The sequence below is a fragment of the Thunnus albacares genome, chromosome 23, assembly GCF_914725855.1.
Source record: "Thunnus albacares chromosome 23, fThuAlb1.1, whole genome shotgun sequence".
NCBI classification, from domain to species: domain Eukaryota; kingdom Metazoa; phylum Chordata; class Actinopteri; order Scombriformes; family Scombridae; genus Thunnus; species Thunnus albacares.
The window spans coordinates 4,444,259-4,470,394 of NC_058128.1; the positions used below are offsets into that span (position 1 = coordinate 4,444,259).

Consider the following 26,136-nt stretch of genomic DNA (forward strand, 5'->3'; position numbering starts at 1 on the left):
ATGTTACTGTTCTAGTTACTGTTGTAGCTGCCGGATAGCTCCACTCTTTGCTGAAATGTGCCCCTGACTACACACTGCTTTTTGTAAGACGTCATAAGCCAAAAAGGTTGGAAACGACATGGTTTAATCTTTAACAATGTGTTGTATTTTAAAAGCTTCTTATATTATCCATTGTGTCAAATCTTCATCTGAAAAGTAACTAAAGCTGCCAAATTTCCCTCTGAAATGTTGTGGAGTAGCAGTATAAAGTAGCATCAAATGAAGTACTAAAGTAAGTACAAGTACATCAAAATTGTACAGTACAGTACTGGACTAAATGTACTTTTTATAAACTATAAACTACCAACTTTTAGAGCAAGTTAACATCAGCTTGTTTACATTTATTAACAAAATTCCACCACTCCGAAAGAGGCGAGCCAAGTCTTTTAAACTTACTTATTTATACGAATGAGCAATGTTGGTGATTTATATGTAAACCCATATCAAACATGGGAGTCACAGAACAATTCTAGACAATCCTAATCCTCCTTTTTTTACTGCGACAAGTGAAGTAGCTTCATAAACTTGCAAGAATACATTAAATCGTCCAAATTGTGAACAGAGTTTGGCATGAGGACCAATGGCTGTGTTTCTGTAAGTTAAAGACTACAACAGCTATGCAAAGAATTAAAAAGCGACCTTACATACATTGAAAGAGAAAAGTAAGTATAGTATTCGGCATTACTCACCTGCCTTGGTGTCCCAGGGTTGTCTGTGGTACTGCTGGGTGCAGTCACATCAGCTTGTACATTTTTCTATGTAGCACCGGCTCGAGGTCAACTTTCTTAAGCATAAATCTCTCATTCCTCAGGCAGCTAAATAAAGCGATATGTCCTTGATCCTGGAGGAAAAAAACTCAGAGATCTGAGAGCCAGTGGGGTCCATACGTACATTAATCTCCCCTCATGTTACCATCACATGAGGAGAGTGTGACAGACGCAGCGATTAATCCCAGCAAAAGAAAACTTCAGTCACATTTTAAAAAAAAGGGTCATGAATGTTACAGTGAGTGAGCATGAAAAATCTCTCCTCGTTAAACCTTGTAGCTTCATATAGAAAAGTGTTGCAATGATGTAATTAAAACTGAAATGACTTAACTCATGACAATCTCATAAAACTTGTTCAGTGCTGCCAGAACATGACTCAGGCTAACATGACTTGGTTGTTTAACTAGCCCAACTGAAACAAAGGAACGATTATAATTTATAATTATATATAATTTATCATTTATATGTATATATATGTGTGTGTATATATATATAGATATATATAGATATATATATATAAAATCCTGAAATTAAAATCCAGCCTTTATCCATCCTCTTCCCAACTGAAGCTCCTTTAAATTTTGTAGGATTTAATACAGAGTAATCCCCCTGTAGTTCCACCTCTGTCTTCTTTTAAACTATTATCTTTTTATAGCTCTGACAAATAAAGATAAGTATAAATAAAAAAAATAAAGCAGATTAAAACAACAGTTAAACTGATTCTTCAACAGCTCAACTAGATTTTAACGCATTAGATAAACAGGGTTCTGTGCATTACTATTATCTCTGTCTATTTGTAGTCAAATTTCTTAGTGAGGCTCAAAAAGTTCAATATTTACCTTGTATTCTCACATTTTTATCCACATTCTGTGCTTTTTTTAGTGTAGTGACATTGTTTTTGAATGTTTTAGAGATGTCAAATTAAAGGGGCAACCTTGTTATTTTTGGTGCGACAAACTTCAGTAAAAGTTTAGATAAAAACAGAGTGAGTCAGACTTTAATGATTTTTAGGTGAACTATTCCTCTACCAAAACCATACAAGGGAATAATCACATTCACTCTGTGGAAGACAATAAAATCACTAATACAAAAGAAACACAATAACACATCTGGTCTCTACAAAGCAAAACAGAAAGGCCATCTTGTTATAACATAACGATAAATGGGACGGGAAGGCTGGATCCTCAGAGGATGAGACAGTTCAGAAACACTTTAGTACGCATAAACTCTGACTTTGTGGACATCAAGGTCCTGACATTCTCTCTTCCTGCTGTAGTAGAAAAATGTGTCATCTCGACGTTGGAGCTTCTTCACAAAGCCGCTGTCTGGCCACTTCTCAATCTGAGACAGAAACAAAAAAGATATTAAATATAAAATGTATTTATAACTGACTATGCCTCTTACTTACTCGAACTCCTGAATCCTTTATGTGGCGCACCTCTTTGGAGCTCTTTATTGTGTAATTCAAAAAAAAAGAAGAAAAGGACCCAATATCACTTCTAACCAATGACTTCCTGTTTGTTTTTTAGGTACTGTACATCAGACACAGCAGGTCTTTTAATTCCACTATTAAAAAAGATTAATTTGCTACTGTTGTATGGAAGTACCAGCCTGACAATATTACTGCCAAACACAATATCACTGAATGAGTGTAATCAACAGTTACTCCAGTTGTGTATTCTAAGTTTCACAAAATCTAAGATGTTTTTATAACCGTTTTTATTTTCATTCAGAGCATCTGCTTCTTGTGTCCTGAACAAAAATCTAAAATACCAAAATTGTCTCTTCTAGTGCAAGTCTGTCTGTTATGAGTTTACATTTACAATATTCCTGACACAATAACATAAGCAACATAAATAAACATTTCTTCCTGTGTTGTGTACACACCAGTGGTGGAAGAGGTATTCCAATCCTTTACTTTAGAAAAAGTACCAACACAGCAATATAAAAATACTCCATTACAAGTAAAAGTCCTGCATGAAAAATCCTACTACAGTAAAAGTACATAAGTATTATGAGCTTGATGTAGTTAAAGTATTGTAGTAAAAGTAGTGGTTTGGTCCCTCTGACTGATATATTATTATATATGACATCATTAGATTATTAATAGTGAAGCATCAGTGTTAGAGCAGCATGTTACTGTTGTAGCTGCTGGAGGTGGAGCTAGTTTACACTACTTTATATACAGTTAGCTAGTTTAGTCCACTGGTTCCCAACCTAGGGGTCGAGGCCCTCCAAAGGGTCAGCAGATAAATCTGAGGGGTTGTGAGATGATTAATGGGAGAGGAAAGAAGAAAAAACAAAGTTCTGATACACAAATCTGTTTTCAGTTTTTGGACTTTTTCTCTAATCTTTGATTTTTGCTGAAATATTGGATCATTTGAACATTTATTGAAATGAAAGCATGTGAGAAGTTTAGAGGGAAAAATCACTATTTGGTGGAGCTGTTAACAACTCATAGACATGTGAAATGTGACCCCGACTACACACTGCTTTTTGTAAGACGTCAAAAGCCAAAAAGGTTGGAAACCACTGGTTTCATCTTTAACAATGTGTTGTATTTTAAAAGCTTGTTATATTATCCATTGTGTCAAATCTTCATGTGAAAAGTAACTAAAGCTGTTAAATTAATGTAGTGGAGTAGAAAGTACAATATTTCCCTCTGAAATGTAGTGGAGTGGAAGTATAAAGTAGCATCACATGGAAATACTCAAGTAAAGTACAAGTACATCAAAAATGTACTTAAGTACAGTACTTGAGTAAATGTACTCAGTTACTTTCCACCACTAGTGCACAGTCAGATCCCCTGCTTGATAAAGAAAAGTAGGTGAACACTGATCGTATTTCTGAATCAATGGCACAACTACACATTCAAATCAGAATATTTACCAAAGCCCCCTGTTTGACTTGTATGTATTCCAGTTCGTCTCTGTAGCCGGCCTGTTGAAATCTGAACAGGTTTTCCACCTCGACAGTCCATTCTCTGGCTTTGCTCATGGACTTTGGCTTGGAGTTGTTATGAGTAATACAGGCCATAGTGGTGAAGCTGAAAGATATCACAGAAATGCACAGTTTCTTAAATTCCTGGTTAACAGACTTGTCCCTGATGACTAACAAGACATGACAAGAAAATGCCTTATAACTCGGTTGTTTTGCTCTATTCTTGATTTTTCTGTAGAATCAGTGTTGGGGGTAACTCACTTAACATATTATAAAATGTTCTGGAAAAATATGAATGATTCACAAAGCAGCACTTATGGTTAAAAAATAAATCTAATTAAGTGATATTCAGATTGAATTTCAGCATATATTCGACATATATTGGCAGAGGAAGACTGCGAGTGTCACAATCTTGCTAGTTATAAAAAGTGACATTTTACAAGAATAAGCGCTGCTTGATGGATTACAATGTATGCCGAACGAAAGAATTGACGCTAAAATTGTGCTTAATCTGAAAGAAAATGATATTATGTCAACATATTTGTCAAATTAGTAGCGATACTTTAAAATACAACACTCTTGAGTGGAGTTTCGTGCGTGTCGGACTACTAAGACGAAAAGTAACCTGCTCTTGCTTTTATAACGTCAATTGCTCACAGTAAAATATACTCACATGTTTTACACATTTCCTCAATAATTTCTGAAAAGTTAAAACACTTAACTTACATTATTTTTGTCAAATAAATGGCTTGAAAAGACTTTTTTTTCCAAACGGCAGTTAGAAAACGGTTGTACAGCTTCTTTTTGGTTGCCTGGTTACCGTGAACTTTCTTCTTCTATGTTGGATGACAGAGGACCAAAAGCGACCGTTAGATGGCGCCAAATGACACGGCAGAAAGTTGACAGCAGAGAAATGAAGAAACTGACAACTTTGCTGCATTATAGTCGGTATTATTAAACAAATATTTGAAGAAAGGAAGCATGGAAACTATAATTTGTTGTTTTTCATTCGAATTGTCAAAAAAGCGTAAGAATACTGGAGTATTTACTGACAGCAGATGGCGGTAAGTGCACCTGAACTGCCGTAAAAGGAGCGTAGAAGAAGAAGAGGAGGGCGGGACAAACAAACGTTAATGATGTTATCATAATATGCTCTCTCCGCATAAAACATCTCTTAGTTCATTTTAGACTGTTATACCTCTGAAAGGGTGGGCTCTGAAAGGGTAAGATGAGTTCATTTGCAGGTCGAATGAAGGAGTATCCTACAGTTTCCCTGGACCGGTTCGACCGGGAGAATTTACATGCCAGGGCATATTTCCTCTCCCACTGTCACAAAGGTAAGCTCGGTTGTTAGCTATAGCATCATCAACCTGTTTATGTTGTGTATATGAAGTCACATTGACAATTACCATTTTAAAACCCTTCTAGCAACAGATAATGACAGTTTTCCCCGCTACTAATCTGTTTTATCTCTGTCATCGCTTTCAACAGATCACATGAAAGGACTGAAAGGACCAATACTGAAGAGAAAACTGCAGTTCAGGTGAAGATAGTTGGAGTTTAATTGATACCAAGGACAAGTTAACAGTTTTAAACCAACAGTCAGGAGCCCAAATGAACATTTAAACATGTTTTTCATGCTGTAATCATTCCTCCTGTTCATACTGACCATTAGAAGATCCCTTCATAATGCGCTTACAATGCAAGTGATGGAAGACACATCACTTATTCTGGCACATTTCCATGGATGTTACAAGTAAAAATAAAGCAAATTCTTTGAGAAACATATGTAGAAAGAAAATATACTACGATTTGTATGATAAATCTATCATTTTAAGTATTTTCTATCCTACTGTAACAATCAGATTCCCTCCTCTGTACAGTAAAACAGATTCATAACTTATTGAATTTGGTGTATCCTGAATTGTAGACCCAAACAAAGATTACAACTAGACAAATAAGTAACTATAATTTCTGCACTTCCAGTAAAAGCAATCATTTTATGAGAGCTATAAACATGACAATACAATAATATTATAATATATGATTAAATTTGTCTCTATCGGCTTGATATTGTGTTCTCTTTTCCAGTCGAACAGTCAGGCTGTACTGCTCCTTCGTGACCAAAGAGCTTCTGCTGAGCAATCCCAAATATGCTTTCTGGGAGGAATACATTGTAAGTCCTCTCTATTACTGTCATTTTCATTGTTTATGCTGGAGAGGGCATGGAATACAGGTGATAATTAGGAGTATAGCAGTCATTTCTTACTTTTCTTCAGTAAATTTCAATATTTAGCATACTTAAGTATGTCTTTCTTTCCTGATAAATGATCTCTTTTAGGCTCCTTTAGAGCTGGAGAGCCCAACTCAGATTTCTCTGGTGGATGAGGCATCAGGAGAGGTAAAAAAAAAACTGAGGATTTCCTAACTTTCCCCAAATTAAATCCTTGCAGCTCGTCAGTTTTATAATTATAAATGTCCTACTAACTTTCTAACAGATTTTTTTTTTTGCCCATCTTGTCTGGTGTTTGTTTGACAGAAAGAAGATATTGTGGTAACATTGCTTCCTGCGGGCCACTGTCCCGGCTCTGTTATGTAAGTCACACCATCTTTGTCTTTGTTTACATGTGATGCTGCAACACAACATGCAAGAAAAAATAATAAATAATGATAAAATTATAAAATGTGCAATTCTTGATTCCCTCTTCAGACATCAATATTTTCTCTATTTTATGACATTTTATAGACCAAAAAACTATTTAATGGTTAGTTATGGCCCTACGATATATAGAAAAAAAAGGTTATATTCTGTTGCAAAAAGTTAAACTATTTTTATTTATCTCTTTTAAAATAATTGTTAAGACATCTGATGGAAAAGTCAAAGCATGAACTGGTGTGTGTCTGCGTGTAGGTTCCTGTTCGAGGGTTCCCAGGGAAACGTGTTGTATACAGGAGACTTCAGGTTGGCTGCTGGAGACGCCTCGAGAATAGAACATCTGCACTCTGGCAGCAGGTTGGTGCTCTTGAACATCTTCACTGTTTTCTGTTCTAGAGAACCAGATAGTAAACCTTTAAGATTTGAGATTAGTCGGTTTCAGATCATTTCCATCACAAGTGTATCTAATAGGACTTAAAAGAGAAAAAGCCTGTCTAGATATAACAAATAATACATTATAGCAAAGTAAAGCCCAACAATCAAATCGCAAGACACAAAAATAAGTCGTCATACAAACATAAACCTACTTAAATCTTCCTAAATAAACCTACCAGGCACAATCGACCTCTGACTTCTATAGATCACGGTTCACTATATTCAAAAAGAGGTGTTGCTCTTTATTGTAGGTGGGCGAGTTAACCAGACGTGTGTACATTTGACACACCGACCAGTTAGTCTTTATCCATGAAGTATTTCTTCTTGTAACACTGAAAAATACCGTCTGAAAACATTTCTGATGAAACATAAATCTCACCTTTGTGTCGCTTATGCAAATAACTTTTCGAGTGCAGCGTCTTCTGTCGCCACAAGGGGCAACAATGAGCCCGTTCCACACCTGAAAACAAACCTGAACAGAAAAGAGAGATTTACTGTTTTCAAACTAGTTTTTTGTCTCTCAAGACTTCAGAGATGGATCAGGACTAACTGGTTGGTTTGACTTTTCGGCCCACGTGAGGAAATAAACTTTATTTTAGCAAGTAAGCTGTACCCACATAATCTTTATAAACTATGTATCTCATCTGCCTGTTGTCATGTTTGGTCCACAAATAACGTCTAAATACACAAACATGTGGCTAGAAACTTGAAAAGCATGTCAGTTTAGTAATGAAATAAATCAATAGTCTGATAAGGTATTTGTATATGCTGAACATCTGTCTCTAAAGCTGTTGAACACTGTTCTGTCTAAATCTTATTTTTAAGACTCTGAATGAGTCTTGAATGTTGTGATGTTCTTTGTCTTGTTGTTCTATTTTCTTCATCACAGTTCGTTTAGCTGATGCTGGTTTTTTTTCATGTTTCACATACAGAGTGAAAGATATTCAGACTATTTATCTGGACTCCACCTTCTATGACCCACGATTCTACCAAATTCCTACTCGAGTAAGTTTTTGGGGGGATGGGAATGGCACAAAACAGGACATTTAAAGACGAAACCTTGGGATTTAGGAAACTTGGATGAGCATTTTTCACAATTTTATTAGACATTTTATAGACCAAACAATTAATCACTTATTTAAGAAAATTAATAATTTGTTTCAGCTCTAATAGAAAATCGTACAAAGGGCAGAGAAGAACAGATCACCTGGTGTGAACCTTGTGATAAAACACATCAGTTTTCCTGTTATTTTAATATGTATTAGAACCATTGTGATGATTATAGAACATATAATTTGTGTGTGTGTGTGTGTGTGTGTGTGTGTGTGCAGGAGGTTTGTCTGAACGGTATCTCAGAGCTGGTTGGAAACTGGATCAGTCAGAGTTCGTATCACGTCGTGTGGCTCAACTGTAAAGCTGCGTACGGATACGAATACCTGTTTACCAACCTGGGAGAGCAGTTCAACACACAGGTAAACAAACAAAAACACACATCTGTACACGTATCTTACATGTCCTTTCATGCACACGTAAGTACAGTTTGTGTAAAGATCTCCTGCTTTACATGTTTACATATTTAGTTGTGTAATTATACTCTCAGATCCACGTGAAGAATCTGGCGATGTTCAAGAAGATGCCGGAGATCCTGAGCTACGTCACGACCGACCGCAGGACGCAGATCCATGCGTGTCGACACCCGAAGGTCCCGCTTCACATCTCACACACACACTCAGGGTTTCTCTCAAGTTATTCAGAGCCAGAAGTCGACACAGGGATATCTGGTCTTCAGATTTCATATCTATGAGAAGTAGATGTGGGTCGTATGATGATGAAAAGCTGGGACAGTAGGGATGCCCAGAGGAGAGAATGAGCAGTATGAATACATTTTACTCCAGTTGATGAGTGTAAGTGCAATAAAACCTTTGTGAGTAAAGAGGCAATAAGAGATGAAGTTGAAACATCTGTTCTGCAAGCTTGAATTTGCAGAAAAGTGATATTTTTCACTACTTTTCCTGTAATCTCCCGTCCACCATCAGTATGTTTTACACTTATTCTTGTCAGAGCTAATAGCAAATTACCAGCAGTAGACTTCAGATTTGTTTCCATTCAGATATTATCGAGTTTAAATAGTAACTTTGGTGTTGTTGCTCTAGAAAAATGAATCGATTGTCCCTATAGGACAGTCATGGCATTTATTTTGTCCAGATCCCAGAAAGTTAAAAATGTCATGAACAATTTTTTGTCTAAAAAAATATAAGATTGAGTCCTGATACATTTATTTCAACAAGTTCATAATCCTAAAAAAAACAAACAGTATTATAGTATTAAGTTAAGTTAAGCGCGTCATCTGTTTCAACATATACACACACATCTGGCCGCTCGGTAGTTTAGATATTTCTACTGCTTCATAGCTCTGGATAAAAGTGTCCTTTGTCAATTCATTCATTGATCGCTTGTGTGTGTGTGTGTGTGTGTGTGTGTGTGTGTGTGTGTGTGTGTGTGTGTGTGTGTGTGTGTGTGTGTGTGTGTGTGTAGGATGAGGAGTTTTTCCAAGGCAACAGGCTGCCGTGTGGCTGTACGGCCTCTGACGGGACTCCTCTTCGCATCATCAGCATCAAACCGTCAACCATGTGGTTCGGAGAGAGAATGAAGAAAACCAACGTTATAATAAAGTAAGATCAGGTTCAAATGAGTCAGAGTTTGTGGAAACATGAACTCCTGTCAAGGTCTCAGGTGGATAATGTCTTATAGATAATCAATTAGTCAAGCAGAAGACGCTTGCACTTACAGGACAGGAAGAAGGAACGATTAAAGCGAGAAAAACATGTTTCAGTGTTAATTTGGGCTCCTGACTGTTGTTTTAAGACAGACTTGAACAACAGTGAACACGTCCTTTAAAGAAGAGTTCATTATATCATCATTAATCACATGACGTTTGGTGTACGAGAGCTAAATGTGCCTTTTTCTTGTTGTTTCTTTCAGGACAGGAGGCAGTTCCTTCAGAGCCTGCTTCAGTTTCCACTCCTCCTACTCAGAGGTACTTCTTTCTTTCTTTCTTTTAATTTCAATTATTAAACCAGAATCATGTGACTGTGGTTACACATAAACATGCAGGAGTCTTATAGAAGCTTGTATTGAGAATCAACTGCTCCACATTTATGTAGTCTGTTTGATCTCAGTCAGTGTCACACAGGACATCTGTTAGAATACGTAAAGCTCAGCTAATCTTTCATTCTCTTCTTCTTTACTACAAATACCTTAACTGTTTTTAACAAGTAGATTTAATTCATGTCTTTGTTTATCTGCTCATACACACATCATATATGTTCCCCTTCAATTTCAGATCAAAGACTTCCTCTCTTACCTCCAGCCAGTCAACATCTACCCCAGTGTTATCCCTATGGGTCGGACGTTAACTGAGGTTACACAGATGTGAGTGAAGTTTCATTTATTTTCATTCTGCAATCTGAAATTTTTAGCGACGGATGTTAAAGTTTTATTCTCATTTCTTTATTTAGCAAAACATGTCAAGCTATGTTAAGATGACTATGAAAGTTAAAAATTATTTTGATAATTGAAGAATTGTTTCTGTAATTTTTTTTTAAGCAAAAACACCAAATATTTCCTCGTTTCAGCTTCTCAGTTGTGAGGATTTGCTGCTTTTCTTCATCTTCTGTGATAGTAAAGTGAATATTTTTGGGTTTGGACTGTTGGTCAAGGCCAATTGATGAGTTTAAAAACATAAATAAATAAATATAATGTGATAACATTTCATCAGTGATACATATATTGATTATAATAATGAATTTTGCCTTTAAAAAGTGTTTAACAGCTGCAATAACATTGACTCCAGGTTGAAGCTGATGTGCAGGAATTGGTCTGATCAAACAGCGTTCATATACAAACCTCTGGGAGTCCTCAAACGCACCATGGCGGAGCGACCTACCCATGGTAAGACACACACACACACACACACACACACACACACACACACACACACACACACACACACACACACACACAACCATGGCAGCTGCTCTACACAGCAACACATCTGTAACTACCTCTGTAGCTGTGATGCTTGTTTCCAGGTCACCGTGTGGTGTATGAAGTGTAAACTGTGCTTCACGGAAACTAGATCAACTTTCTACTGTTAGTGCATTTTGTCTGATGAAACACATTTTATATTCAAAACACAGAGTTTGGTCTTCCCAGGTGAAAATTTTATAGCAAGTTTCAGCTCGTTGTTTATCTGTCCGGCTGCAACTTTACTGTTTTGGTTCACTCTCAGGGCTCTCATAGCGTCGTTTTGGGCTGCAGCAGGCAGCTGTTTTCAGAGTAAAAGCTCTAAAAAGCCACTGTACACTACCTGCTCAGCACCAAAACAAACAGACACAGTTAGCTGTAGACTAGCTGGTGAACATAGTGGAGCATTTAGCAGCTAAAGAGCCAGATATTTCCCCCAGGACTTGGTAGAGAGTAAAAACAGAGCTAAAAGAGAGTGAATATTGGACTTATATTCACCGGGTGGACAGAAACACGACAAGTTCAACACATCAGCTTAATAGGTGATGATGTGTCAGTGTTGTGTTCACTACTGTGGACAAAAAAAATCACTTAGTGCAGGTTTTAAAGCCAAATACACACAACTAAAACTCTGAAATGGAGATAAAAAGACACATCTGAAGTATAAAATACCAGCTGAGAATGAATTCAGATCAGCACTGAAAGATATTTAATATTCAAAAATCTTTATTTCAGATGTACCGAAGATGACATTTTAGGAGATGATATGTGACATTTCATCACCACTCAATGATCAATATCAGCTTTGTAAACGAACAAACTATTTTATCAGTCTAACGGTTGTCATGACGTCTAATTAAAGATTCAGACAGCGATGACGGGCTGTTTGACGGGCTGGATCTGGCACCAGTGAGGAAGAAGATGGGACTGAATCCAGAAATAGAAAATGGTGCATGAACTTCTTCTTTTTTTAGCATTATGTCTTCTTTTTTTGAAGTCTCAGGTATGAATTGTATTGATTATTATTAACTAAACTGTTAATTTTCTTTTCTGATCTGTCAGTTTTAGTGAAAGCTCCTCTGAAAACAGCGCCTCCTGTGTCTGTGGCCGAGTCTCTACCTCTGACGGTCACAGACTCGCAGCCTGTTGCACGTAACTATGTGGACTGCACCGAGTCCAATGATGAAGAGGAGGATGGTGATGAGGAGGAGGAGCAGCAGCAGCAGGAGGAGGAGGAGGGAAAAGGGGATACGAACCAGACGAAGGAGGAGGTGAACATGACGATAAATGAAAGCGAGAAGAATAAAGAACCTGAGAAAAAGAAGACTGAGGTCGAAGGATGCGGCTCCTCTAATCCTCCGCAGTGGGAGGACTTCTTCACCACGGAGATGCTGAGTGACAGCCAGAACAGCCTCAACAGCCAACCACAATCCTGCTGCTCTGTCACGAGCCCCTCCCCCTCCGTCATGACCGGTTCCCAGACTCCAGATCTGTTCAGCGATAACGAAGAAAACCCGGACACCAACGAAAACTTCAGTCTGACCCTGTCCGCCTCTCTGTCAAATCATTCCTCCCAGAACCAGGACTTACCCGACACTTTGATCCTCCAACCAGAGCAGAGGGGGCGGGAACAAGGAGATTTAAGGACCGATGCGATGTCTCAGGAGATGGAGAGCGACAGCCAAAAGGTCCGGTCCGAGCCGGAGGAGCTCTCGGAGTCCCAGGTGTCGTCGGACTTTGATATTCCCTCCACGCCAGAGTCGAAAATGCCACGACCGGATGAACTGTCGCAGCTGTACAGGAAGCTGGCGTCAGGAGAGGAAGTGGTCATCAGAAAAGGAAGTCAGGGCTTTGCGTGACTGAAGGGAACATTAAAGGAAGTTTTTGATCAACTACATTCCTCATATTCGTCCGCAGTAGATCGTAGGCTGCGGACAAGGTACGAATTAATTTCCTAGCAATGCAAATCGCAATGTATTCAAACTGTGAGCAAAGGTTTAGGTTGAATAAATGCAGCTTCTTCTGCACATTATATTGTTTTGATGAGTAAAAATAGCCTGTTCGGAAGTGCTCGAACCTTAAAACTGCACTAACTGATTTTTTTGGCCACTTGGTGGCAACTGAAATAAGCTTGTAAACCCAACACTGAGATGTTATTACCTTGAAGTTAATATGAAGAACTTGTTAAAGAGGACGTATCATGCACATTTCCAGGTCTATGTTTATATTCTGGGGCTCTACTTGAATTTATTCGCATGATTTCCCGTTAAAACTTTATTTATCTTATACTGGTCCTTTAAGCAGCCCCTCAGTTCAGCCTCTGTTTGAAACAGGCTGTTTTAGCTCCTGTCTCTTTAAGGCCTGCCTCCCAATGACCCCACTCTGTTCTGATTGGTCAGCTTCAGGAAGCTTCTGCAGGCTACGTAAACAAACAATAGTAGTAGGGTTTCACTTCTTTTTCTCATTCATTACTTGAAACATAAACTATCTGTACATGTTCAAGCCTGAAATCCAATGTAGAGGGAACTTTGCAAGCTGAAGCCCTGAGTTTTGACTGTCAGGCAGCATTTTTACATCCATTCACCTCAAGTTTTGAAACTTTGACATCATAACAGTATAAAAATAACAGAAAATCACAAAAAGCATGATATGTCCCCTTTAAATACAACCCGTCATTACTTGGTGAGCCATAAATTAAACTTCTTCGGTTGATCATCTCTCTTGTTATAAAGTTAAATGAGTCACTGATGGTGTTGCTCACAGTGTGAATACATCGTTACCTCACTTATATACTGCAATACTTCAGGTTTATACTACATGTACACTATGAGCTTCTATAATACCTTACATGCCTTACAAGCGACACCATTCCTATCAAGCTTCAGTCTGACCTCCAAACCACACAAACCTCAGTATGTAAAGCAACACACACACACACACACAGTTCATTCCAATGCACTTTAGGTTCATCTGTGCCCTACATGTATTAAGGCACCTGCACACTTTTTCGTTGACAGTTTGTGGTTTGTTCTGCTGAACACTTGTCTTCATTGTGAAGTGGGTCGAGTAAGTGGAAGAACTTTTGTATCAAAGCAGAACTTTTGTTTCCTAAACTAAAATAAAAATATTTAATTTCAACTGAAGAGCTTTTTTTTTGGTTTGTTTGACTTTATACTAATGAAAACCTTTTCATATATTCAACCAATAAAACCAAACATTTTTTGGATAATTGCAAATGATTGGTCATGAAAAATACTCCAGAGCCTTCAGAAACACATATTACAACTTCTGACTTCACTACTGTCTTTTAGAGCCTGATTTGAGGCAAATATAAATATTTGAGAGTTGAAAAATTAGACACCAATATAAGGACCAATATTCAATTTTAACTATAAATCCATAACATGAACAGTTACTTATCTGATGAGCTTTTGATAAAGATTTCTTTTTTTTAATGGTTATTACAGAATTGCTGCCATAATATTTACACTAAGCTGAACATTTTACAGATGAAAATAAAATTGCAACTGTATGGAAGAATAAAAAGGCCTGAATAAAAAATAATTTCAGTGGAAAATTCATGTCACAACGAAAAACAATTCAATGAGTTTTAAAGTCAAATGGCTTAATAGTAATTTTTTTTGTTTTTCATTTCATTATGACAGTAAATGCAGATATAAAATATAAAGAGAAAATTATATGTGTATTTCACTGAGGTTGGTTTGTTTTGATTTAGACATTGTAAATCTTCCATATAAGTGCTCCTTGGTGCTATACAGCTATATAGTGATGATATTGCAGTTTCTTGTTACTTTAGGCCGACATGCAGTATGTGCCAATACTGATATTTGTTGATTCAATACTATAATCTGGTTGATTAATCTGTCGAACCTTTTATCATCAGGAAAAAAAGGGTTTTTTTACCCTGTTTTAGTAAAGAAAAAAGTTTTTTTTTTCTGCTTCTCATTTTTCTTAATTTGGTGCTTTTTGGTGGTTGAATATGAAAACTACACACTTTGTCTGATTTTGTCCCAACTTTGGTCGTCAGTGTTCACACAAACCTCTCTGTATTTCCATCTTTTAATTATGGGAAATAATAATAATAATAATTCCAATCTGGTTGAAAGTTTGTGAGCTTTTCAGACTTTCAAAGATTAATTTTTCACATATGGCTTTAACTTCTCCCGCAGGTCTTTGTGTTTATCTACTTTTCTTTTAACTAGTCAAGACAATTTATCAAACCAAATCTTATGCTATCGGGGGAGTTAGTGTTTTATCTTTAAATATGACAAAATATTTAATTTCTTATCACAAAAGCATCGGTTGATTTGAGAGAAAACTACTAAAACAGAGAAGCAGCATTGTGGGAAAAAGACTTTACTTTCCTCCTTTTCTCTTCCAGCAATTAAAAAACTTTTTTTTTTTTGTAAGACAAGAGAACAAAAACATTTACAGGCACTACAAGTCCGTCTGAGCGAGATAATTACTGAAACAGCACAAATGTAACAAAGAGTAGATCATTTCCTTAATTCACTTCAACTTTGTGAACAAATCTGATCCACAGTTGGTTTCACAGCAGCCTTGTTCTTAGTGTAAACCAAATTACACACAAATTAAACTTGTTTTAACGTCAATTATGCTGTTTTTCCAGTGACACTCATTTCCTTCCTCCATTCTTAACTTCACATCACTTCCAACAGGCAGAAATCCGTTTGCCCTGTATTGCATCATTACATAAGACTTTTGTAACCAGTGTTTTTATTACAATAACTCAAATGATGTGTTACAGATTCAAGGTACAGATGAGGGTAAATGTGATAAAAAGGCAGGAGTGTAAATGTTCTTAACTAATGAGTTCTGATTTGTGAATTTCATGGCTGAAACTTGTCATTTGTATACAATCAAATGATTGTGACTTGATGCTGCTACACTCTAACTTTAGAGTTCAATTAGAGTTTTTAGCTTAGTTGGCTGAATGTGAGCAGACTTTACAAATTAGAATCGAATCTTTATTGTCCTCCAGGATGGACAACATGCATTTAATTTAGACTCTTTTGTTTCAACTTAATTTAAAACTGTCAATTGTGATTTACAAGAGCTGGCGTCAAACTGTGTTACAAGTGCTTGTACTGAGGCCGAGCAACATGTGAAAGGATGTTCATGTGTAGCAAAAATAGGCCTTTAGTCCACATATATATCTCTTATGTGTTACAGGATATAGCTAGCGTGTTTCTGTATTTTTCTTAATGTCGACAAATCTCATGTTTGGAGCGAAACCAACAATGAACTGATCTCCTAACTAGTATTGTTTTTTCCAAAGTCTGATATATCTTATTCCTCCGTTGTTGTCTAAAAACTATTAAAAACACATCAGTGAGTCACACCGCTGCATTGGGCGACATGTTCCTTCATTATGAAGAGTTTGGTCATGTTGGTCTGTTTAGAAACGGCTCCAAAGACTAATAACAGCGATCACGTTTTCAGTCTCAGGAGAGTAGTTCTGTGCAAGGCAGACATGACTGAGCATGTGCGGGAATGTGGTTCTGTTTACAGCTTCACTAGCTTGTTGTGCTACATATCACAACCTCTTGACTTCATACTAAATTATAAATTTCTCAAAGAGCTATGCTCAGTGGTGTCTGCCTTACACAGAACTACTCTCCGGAGACTGAAAACGTGATCGCTGTTATTAGTCTCTTCATAATGACGGAACATGTCACCCAGTGGAGCGCTGTGACTCATTAACATGTTTTTAATAGTTTTTGAACAACAACGGAGGTCTACGACACAGAGGAATAAGATATATCAGGCTCTGGAGACACACACAATACTAGTTAGTAGGATGAGTTCATTGATGATTCCTTGACAGAAAGAAAAACACAGAAAATTACCAGCCATATTCTTTAACATTGTGTCTAGATTTTAACTTTATACCAGGAAATTTAATCTCTCGAAAGCAAGTAGTTACAAATCTATCAACTCCTGACCAGCGGTGTTAACCCTGCAGCATTACACGCTTGTACAATCCAAATCACCACAGTACCTCCAGTTGAACCGTAACCTCTCTCCATTTACAGTCCCTGTAGCCTACATGTGTATGACATGATATGGTTTAGTTAAGCAACGTCCTAAACAACCAGCATGGCTCGTGAGTTCACCTTGAGCACAAAAACGACTCTCTGTTCAGTAACAAACACGCAGCTTTTTCGTTTCTTCGCCGTGTAAATGCCCCATGGAGAAATACAGTTCACTGACGTCATCTCACAGCAGGAGCCACTTTATGTATACTGTATGCCCCGGAGGACCGAGAGCGTGCAGGTTTTCACTCCAAACACACCGAACTACAGGTGAGTTTAGGTGAGGTCAAACATTAACCCTAACATTAACGGTTTTGTTTGACTGTATTTTACTCTCTTGTATTATGTTACTATTTGATAGCTATGGTTAGTTCAGCTAGCTAAGTTAACAGCTCAAACAAACTTAAACAACATAACAAAGCACTGAAACAATTTTATTGGTCGCAATATACACTGTATGCATTTGATTTGTGTGACTATGTCTTCTTTGATTGGATTAAAATGTAAATATTCTTCCCGTTTTGTTTGCCTGCTTTATTTTACCTAATGTCTTAGAGTGGACGGGAATGAATTACCGTAAGTGTTGCAATATAGGATGCAATATAAAAAGAATGTGGGAGGAGAGTAAAGTGGCCCCTTGGACTACTACTTCTGGTGCCCTTGCTTGCAGCATGCCAATGAAGCCAAATGAAGCTCACCCAGTCGGATCCTCTGGTGAAGTCGATGGATGAGATAAAAATCTGCAGCGTCTTGGCACACCTTCATCTTTATAAACATCAAACTGTCTCTGTTTTATAAAGCGTGAGTCCAGGTTGACATCTGCTTCCATAAAAGCACAGAAGTCTATAACCAGTTCGGCTCCACAGTCAGTCAAACCGGGTGTAGTTGGTCCCATTACAGAGGACGCTGAGAGAGGAGATTGGCTCCGCTGGGTGCTGCTGCTGCTGTTTCCCATCTGAGACTTCCTGATGACAACACTGAGGATCTGACGGTCGCCTGGAGAATTTCTTCTTCTCACACGACAAACTCCCTCCTGACATATCATTCTTCTGTCACACCTTTCAGTTCACAGAGAGGCAGAGAAGACAGCGGCGTGATACATTTCCAGGAATTAGACAGTGTTTAACTGGTTAAAAGTGATGGAAAATAATTTGATTTAACAACTTGATGTAGAAACATAAACACAGTTAAGTACATTGTGACTGCATGATAAGTATTATAACGTAGGGCTGCAACTAAGTCCTTTATTTTATCAATTCATTGTTTGGTCCATAAAATGTCAGAAAATGGTCAAAAATGTCAATCAGTGTTTCCCAAAGCTCAAGATGACATCCTCAAATGTCTTCTTTTGTTCACAACCCAAAGATATTCAGTTTACTGTCATAGAAACCCGAAAATATTCACATTTAAGAAGCTGGAATCAGAGAATTTGGAAATTTTCAATTAATCAAGTATCAAAATAGTTGGCAATTAATTTTATAGTTGGCAACTAATCGATTAATCGGTGCAGCTCTGATATAATGACTGCATAAATGGCAAAATGAACAAAACACACAAGTGATTAGATGAAATATTCACTTATTTACATTGTAAGATTTTTCATTGGATTAATCTTCTTAAAATACAAAATAAGTAAAGAATATTTGGGAAATTATGCATTTTGAAGCCTAAAACAAGTAAAAACACTGGTGTGTTCCTTTAAGACAGTTGTTCCAAAGGTTTTTAGCCATGCTAGCAAGGCTCCACCGATAGCAATGTTGGTCTACATACAAAATAACGTTAGTTAGCTTAGCATACTCGGATATTTCCTTCTCACTGTGAACTGCATGAATCCTACTAACTCTAAAACACACATATTTCTCCAGATACGCAGATAAAACACACTTACATTCACAAAGGATTAACAGTTAAGTCTACAAAGCTTTAAGTCTCTGTTAGCTGTTATTTTTGGAAGTTATGTTACGACTTGTGATGCTAACAATCACTTCCTGTTTACATATTTGGATGCGTCTTATTGGACAGCGCTGCAGATGTTGCCTAGCAACCGGTTTACGCAGTACTGAAGTTTAAACTGACGAACGACTTTACGCACAAATTTATTGATGGATTTACAGACAAGTGAAATGAGGAAAATGAGCTTTAACCACTGACATGACATCATAGCGCTCATTAATGTGAGAAACTGGAGGAGGTCGTGACACACACACACACACACACACACACACACACACACACACACACACACAGACCTGGATCTTCATTAAAATTAGAGGCTGTTCCCCCACAGCGGCTTCCTGAGGGAGTCTCTCTCATTCTCTGTGGAGGACAGTTCCAATAATTAGCTCACACACACACACACACACATATCAAATATTAAACTAAATTCTTTTTTTACCACTAATGAAATATGAAATACATATACAGTACTTACATTGATACATGCAACACATAATAGTATCACAAAGATAAAGAATAAACAACACAAACACACAGTCTGTGTAGTGATCATCAGTATTTTCTCTCTCCCATGCTCTCATGACCCTGGAGACTCAACAGGAAATTGAAGCTGTGTGTGTGTGTGTGTGTGTGTGTGTGTGTGTGTGTGTGTGTGTGTGTGTGTGTGTGTGTGGAGGTTATTGGGAATTGGATATGTAGTATTATACTCTCACGTAGGCATGCTGTCTCACACCAAAAGCAGAAATTAAACACAAGCACACGTGTTAACTGAAGAAACAATCTGACTTAAGTCTTGTTTTTCATTCTTAGATGAAAAGATCGATAACAGTTTCTTGTCTGTGATTGTTTTCAAATCCCTCAGTTTCGTTTGCTTTGGTCTAAATCAGCGGATGAGTTGTTTAACTTGTCCTCAGGAGAAATTATACTGCAGCGAATTTGCAGATCTATTCAATCTTTCATTTAGATTAAGACATTTTAATTTTAAGTCAAGCAAGTGTTTCTCCCCCTGTGAAGAAAGACAGAAGACTATCTGTTCATGATTCGTCACATGTAAATTTTGTTCGTAAGAGAAAATTCTACAAACAAGTTGCAACTTAAGAACAAATCTGTTGGTATGAGCTGTTCTTGCATGAGACCCAATGAAACTTTGCTATTGCTGATTAGCAGAGAAGGATTTCCGTCAGTATTTTGACTCTATGAAGGATTTCGTCAGCTCTGCAGCTCTATTTTGGACAATATCACATTTTGAATTACTGCCTACATGGCAGCTTTTATGGGGTTAATTTTGAAATGTGATTTGTGTCTAAAATCACAGTTTGTATTATTATCTTTTGGTTTGCGTTTCTTATTTTTGGTTTGCGTTTCTTATTTTTGGTTTGTGATTCTTGTTGGATGTTTCACTGTACAGAATGATGTATGTGCAGAGTCTGTTTTCATATTCATCTACTGAAAATGGAAAGTTTCTCTGAGTTTAAGGGGTCTATGAGCAGGATTTGTGACATCACAGCTAGTTTGGAGCCAGTCGTGGTCCAGTATGCAACGTACACAAGTGTAATGTGGAAACTTGAAGTGGATTTTACAGTGAAGTAGGAGACATCTTGTGTCCAGCTGTTAAACTCCTGAAATGAAATATATTTAAATATTCATAGATTCTGGATTTTTCAATGAGTGAAAAGGAGTAGATGTCATTTTTAAAGTTTTTAACATGGTAATTATACTTTTTTGGGTGGAAAATATCACACACACATTATTGCTCCAAACAGAGTATTTTTATGTATTAATACATGTCTAGAGGGGATCTTTAGATTTCAACTTTTAGGGAGGGCTAACATCTGAGGTCTGTGGTCATTTCCTGGGATATGATGGACAGTTTATTGGACCAATAGAAGCGCAGCAGAGAGAATCCCCACCCCTGAAACATTTGTCCGTTTATTATAATGACCAAACTCAAAAAATATCTGTCTTTATATAACACTGATGTGCCAATATGTGTGTGGAAACGGGTCTTGCTCGCTGTAATAATTCTTACTCTCCATACTGACCATGAAGCAGTTCTCTCTGAATGAGACTACACTGTAAAAGAGATGAAGTTCAGCAGCCTCTTTCAGCTAAATCAAGTCAATATATTCCAAAGTTACACCATTTAATATGAAATTCTCTGTTTTTGTTTTTCTTGTACGTTCCTTGCCGAGCTGCGGCGGAGGGATACATTCTTGTGGTCGCTTGTCGATGTGTTGCTGGAATCAGCTTTTTCCTAACATATTACAGAGTAAACCACATACAGTACTATGTTTTTATTTACACTAAGTTGTTATAAGTTGTTCATGTCAGACGCAGGAGCAGGTCGAGGTGGTCTGGAGGACAAGAACAGTTAGAGATCGACCCTGAAAACTCAAAGAGTCAAATCGGTTTGTTACAAAAATATTAGTGTCCAAAATTACAGACTCCAGCTATCTAGTTTTCTCTGAGCGTCTCGAGTAGTAAAAACCGGATAACATCAGCAGACTTACACACCACTAGCAGAATGTATCCCTCCGCCACAGATCATAGATCAGTCCATGGAAACAGGAAGTGGTTAATTTTCTAATAAACAGACTGTAACTTTAGGAGATACAAACTCAATTAAGCAAACTAAGACAGTCTTGAAAAAAACCTGAACCTCTCCTTTAATGCAAGCTGTGATTTTAGATTTGGATGGTTTGTGACGGCATGTTTACATTTTAATTAAGGGACAAAATTAACCTCATAATCTTTTGTTAATTTTTGTTCTTCAGTACGTGCAAAAAATGTGTTTGTGTGTGTTTTACCTCTTAGTGATCCTATCTGTACTTGAGGAATGTTGCTCAGGTCTGTAGGCAAACCCACGTAGACGCCTCCATAATTCCTACGTACACAAACACACGCGCACACGCATGCACAAATGAGATCATGTTTATAAATATATTTGATATATAAACAGATATTAACTCAACTGAATGACTCACTTCCGTTTGTCGTCATCTGGCACAGAGTCTTCTGATCTGTCAACACACACACACACACATAAAATTAAAACCCGCTGTGTGTATTGAAGTCAGTCGCTGCAGGTTTACAGAAAACATCAGAGAAAGGTCAAACGACAATGACACGTTTTAACATCAGAACCTCTTTGTAAATGTTTTTTTTATGTGTGTTAAAAGGTGTAAAATGAACTTTTACCCTTTTGATGAAGACTCAGCACGACCTGAGGTCACAAAAAGACAGATGAATGAGATGAATCGTTGGCAAATTGTTCATTTACTTTTCTATTGATTGACAGTTTATTCACAGTTAAACTAATCATTCATAGCTGCTATCATCCACCTCTGACTGCATTAACATGATATCAATGCAACATACAGCATAAGAAGTTGTATTAGGCAAAAGTAGCATTAAAAAACAAAGAAAAACCGAAGGAATACACCAAGTGAATCAAGAAATCCACAGGTAAATCATGGTGACAGTGTAAGCTTGTATACAGCCAAACATTACGGATTTCATACAAATTATTATTCGAATGATAATCTGTAAGTTTGTGCATAAAGTCTCTTAAGTTCTTAGTAACTACTAAAAGATACTATAAGAGAATTATATTGCCAATCCTTTGTGAATGTAGGTCTGAGTTTGTTTTTATTTGTGTGTTTTAGAATTAACAGTATTCATTTAGTTTACAGTGAGGGAAATATCTGATTATGCTAAGCTAACCAACGTTATTTGGTAATTTAGTCGAACATTATGGCAAACTTTTGTTAATTTCGGTGAAATGTAAAGCGTCAGGTCAGATATATCGACCATATATGAGGGGCGGCTGTGGCTCAGAGGTAGAGCGGGTCGTCCACCAATCAGAAGATCAGCAGCTTGATCCCCAGCTCCTCCAGTGTCCTTGGGCAAGATACTGAACCCCAAGTTACTCCTGAAAGTTGTGCCATCAGTGTGTGTTTGTGTGTGTGAATGATTAGCTTCTCCCCCTTGCATGGCAGCATATGAATGTGTGTGTGAATGGGTGAATGGTGACATGTAGTGTAAAGCACTTTGACTGGTCAGAAGACTGGAAACACGCTACATAAATGCAGCCAATTTACCATATTCCATATTACCTCTTTTACTCTTCAGTCTAAATGGCTCAGATATTAGCAAGCTAACGTTAGCTTTGTCAATTGGTTCATTCAGCTAGCTAACGCAACAGTTCCACCTGTCAGTAGCTGTAAATATTTAGTTAGCCTACAACTCATCTCTACATAACATGCAACCAGTTTTAATTTAGTGATGTGTAAATCTACACTTAGTAAACACTGACACTATAATGAGGCTAAGTTTGAACTTAGAAACAGCTGCTGCAACCGGCTCCTGGAACATATCATATATATAGTTCAGATGTATAGATTTAAGTATAAAAAGTTTTAAATTAGTCTATTAAAAGTCTGTAAAAGTTAACAGCTGCCTGTGCCTAATTAGTACCTATACTAATGTCCTGCAAGTGTTGTACGAAGCAAATGACGCACTGATTATTATTGATTGAGGGCTTTACCAGTAGTGGGGCTATAAATGTTTAGTTTATCCTGAAAGTGTCTAAAGTTCATCCTCTATGAAACATACTACATTGTAAACTTCTCAAAGATCTTCAGTAGAAAGTCAAGAGGTTGTGATATGTAGCAAACAAGCTAGCAAAGCTGTAAACAACATGTGCAGGAACCACCATGCTCATTGGCATCTGTCTTACACAGAACTACTCTCCTGAGACTGAAAACATGATGCTGTTATTAGTCTTTGGAGCCGTTTCTAAACAAACTAACATGAACAAACTCTTTATAATGAAGGAACATGTCACCCAGTGCAGCGCTGTGACTCACTGAAGTGTTTTTAATAGTTTTTGGACAACAACAGAGAAATACGATATATCAGGCTTTAGATACACACACAATACTTGTATGTAGATCAGTTCATTGTTGGTTTGACTCCAAACATGAAATTGCTCACTGCAGTGATATACAGGTGTACTCTAGGGCCCCCTGACCTCACTGTTGGGTGTGGTTGGTTAAAATATTGCTTTTCAGCCCATTTCCAGGTCTATATTTATATTCTGGCGGCTCTAATGGAATATCTTTGCATGATTTACAGTTAAAAACTTCTTATTTATCTTCTACTGGTCCTTTATGCAGCCCCTCAGTTCAGCCTCTGTCTGAAACAGGCTGTTTTAGCTCCTGTCTCTTTAAGCCCCCCCCCCCCCCCCCCCCCCCCCAATGAGCCCACTCTGTTCTGATTGGTCAGCTTCAGTAAGCTTCTTCCTGCTCCGGAGGCTACGTAAACAAACAGTAGTAGCAGGATTTCACTTCTTTTTCCCATTCTTCACTCAAAATGGAAACTTCTTAAATACATCCGTACATGTTCGAGCCTGAATCTGATCCGAAATATGCGAGTGGACAACACGAACAACATATGGAACAACCTCAGCAACGAAGGCTACGACGAAGGACGTCATCACGAGAAGGAAATAGAGGTAACTTTGCAAATGAAGCGTTCAGAGCAGGTTGAAGTCACCTCAAGTTTTGGATCTTTGACCATTTTAACATTAACATCCATCATTGTCACAGTATATAAATGACAGACACAAAAAGCATGACATGTCCCTTTAAAGTTACTCTTTAATACCACATAGAGGACAATTTAACACCTGTTTCAGAATTATCTTCATTGGCCAAGTATGTTTAAGCTTACAAGGAATTTGACTTTGGTTTAGTGGCTCTCAATGTATTCACACACAATACAACACAACAATCTTAGTTTGTAGACTTTTTAATACCTTATAAGACCAAATTCAATGCTTGTTATTACTTTTCATGACCTGCAGATACCCTGTTATTTTCAAAGCAGTGTGGCAGTCCGGCAATTTAACAAAACATTAAATATTTAATATAAAAAATGTATTCCAAGTATGAAACAATCAAACATTTTATCATGCCCTAAAAGGTGGTTTATAATATGAATAACAGGAAACATTTATATGAAAAATATTACACACACACACAAATGCTTCATCTCCTCTTGTGTTTACCTGCGTTTCTATGGTCAAAAACAATACTGGCTGGGCATTTGACAGCATTATTAGATATAAAAAGTTATTAAAATAAGTTTGATACGCCTTAAAAGAGAGAAAACACACTTTAAATCTGTTTCTATCTCGTACATGCTGCTAGATAACTCGGAAACGCACAAACACACTCGCAGTTTCTCACCTCCTGTGCTGCTGCTGCTGCTGCTGTTGTTATTGTTGGTGTAGGTTGGAGAGGAATTTCCACATCCCATCTCTTATCTATAAAACCTCAGAGGAAGAGGAAGAACGAATGAGAGAAAGAAAAAAAAAATACCAGAGATAAGCTAAAGAATGACAGGTACGAGGAGTTAGAAATAAAGGTGAAGAGAGACTACGAACGTCTTTCTTTTCCTCTCTGTGTCTATCTACTGTACCTCTCTGCATGGAGGAAGAATTAAAATGACGCCAAGAAAAGAGAGGAGGGGGAGAAGAGGGGGGAAGGGAGGGAAACTGCGAAGAGGGAGAGAGAAGCAAAGTGTGTTCACCCCTGCTGTTGAGGGAGCAGAGCCTCTCTCTCGAGTGTGTGTGTGTGTGTTTCTGTGCGTGTCTCGTGCTTTGAAATCCCTGCACAATTTGAGGGAAGTAGATCAAAGTCAGCTAGAATTGATTTAATTGGTGCATTTCAGCCCAAATACAGCAGAAGTGGATTTGGAGTGGGATTAGGGGAGAGCAACGACAGAAGAATCAGTTTTTTTTTGAGTTTTCAATTTTTTAAAGGTGCAGTACGATGCTGGGAAGTTTGAGGGCTGTGTTGCTGCAGAATTCCCGAATTTAGACATATAAATATGACAAAATGTTACGTTTTTTGGGGGAGTTTTTCAATTTTTTAAAAGTTTAAAAGTTGCAGTACATATTGCTGGGAAGTTCCAGTGTTGTGTTGCCTCAGTTTACTTGAGTTCAGACATCTAAATATAACAAACTTTCGATTTTTTGGGTTCTTTGGTTTTACAACACAGGATTGCACAATTACACGCAGCCAGCCTCCGCAGCACACACACAGAAAACGTGTAACAATATTTAAATATTTTAAAAGAGAATAAAACAATATATTAGGCAATAAAATAGAACAAAGTATATAAAAGTAGCACTAAAGGAAGAAATAAAAAAGAATATATACACTTATACGGTATA

At 37.4% G+C, this 26,136-nt stretch overlaps 3 protein-coding genes across 4 annotated transcripts; 1 reads left to right on the forward strand and 2 right to left on the reverse strand.

Annotated features, from left to right (window-relative positions):
- Positions 1–1,781: 1,781 nt before the first annotated feature.
- On the reverse strand, positions 1,782–4,573 carry meig1 (meiosis/spermiogenesis associated 1). The gene is made up of 3 exons (XM_044343950.1): positions 4,473–4,573; positions 3,696–3,852; positions 1,782–2,147 (listed from the first exon to the last, which is right to left on the reverse strand). Exons 2-3 carry the CDS (start codon positions 3,840–3,842, stop codon positions 2,019–2,021), a joined length of 276 nt encoding a protein of 91 aa, XP_044199885.1. The 5' UTR covers positions 3,843–3,852; positions 4,473–4,573; the 3' UTR covers positions 1,782–2,018.
- Positions 4,574–4,676: 103 nt separating this feature from the next.
- Positions 4,677–13,205, forward strand: dclre1c (DNA cross-link repair 1C, PSO2 homolog (S. cerevisiae)). The gene is made up of 15 exons (XM_044343949.1): positions 4,677–5,083; positions 5,238–5,289; positions 5,838–5,922; positions 6,088–6,147; positions 6,286–6,341; positions 6,658–6,759; positions 7,770–7,842; positions 8,169–8,309; positions 8,438–8,539; positions 9,373–9,509; positions 9,820–9,874; positions 10,181–10,269; positions 10,691–10,788; positions 11,726–11,812; positions 11,932–13,205. The coding sequence occupies exons 1-15, from the start codon at positions 4,975–4,977 to the stop codon at positions 12,720–12,722; spliced, it is 2,037 nt and encodes a 678-aa protein (XP_044199884.1). The 5' UTR covers positions 4,677–4,974; the 3' UTR covers positions 12,723–13,205.
- Positions 13,206–17,358: 4,153 nt separating this feature from the next.
- On the reverse strand, positions 17,359–25,910 carry si:dkey-261e22.4 (overexpressed in colon carcinoma 1 protein homolog). Of its 2 annotated transcripts, XM_044342611.1 has the most exons (6): positions 25,148–25,910; positions 22,095–22,119; positions 21,881–21,916; positions 21,704–21,780; positions 19,190–19,256; positions 17,359–17,998 (listed from the first exon to the last, which is right to left on the reverse strand). In XM_044342611.1, exons 1-5 carry the CDS (start codon positions 25,215–25,217, stop codon positions 19,207–19,209), a joined length of 258 nt encoding a protein of 85 aa, XP_044198546.1. In that variant the 5' UTR covers positions 25,218–25,910; the 3' UTR covers positions 17,359–17,998; positions 19,190–19,206. The 2 variants fall into 2 exon arrangements, 1 of the variants encoding a protein (XP_044198546.1); XR_006400422.1 differs by lacking the exons at positions 19,190–19,256; positions 21,704–21,780; positions 21,881–21,916; positions 22,095–22,119; positions 25,148–25,910 and adding an exon at positions 18,829–19,183.
- Positions 25,911–26,136: the final 226 nt, after the last annotated feature.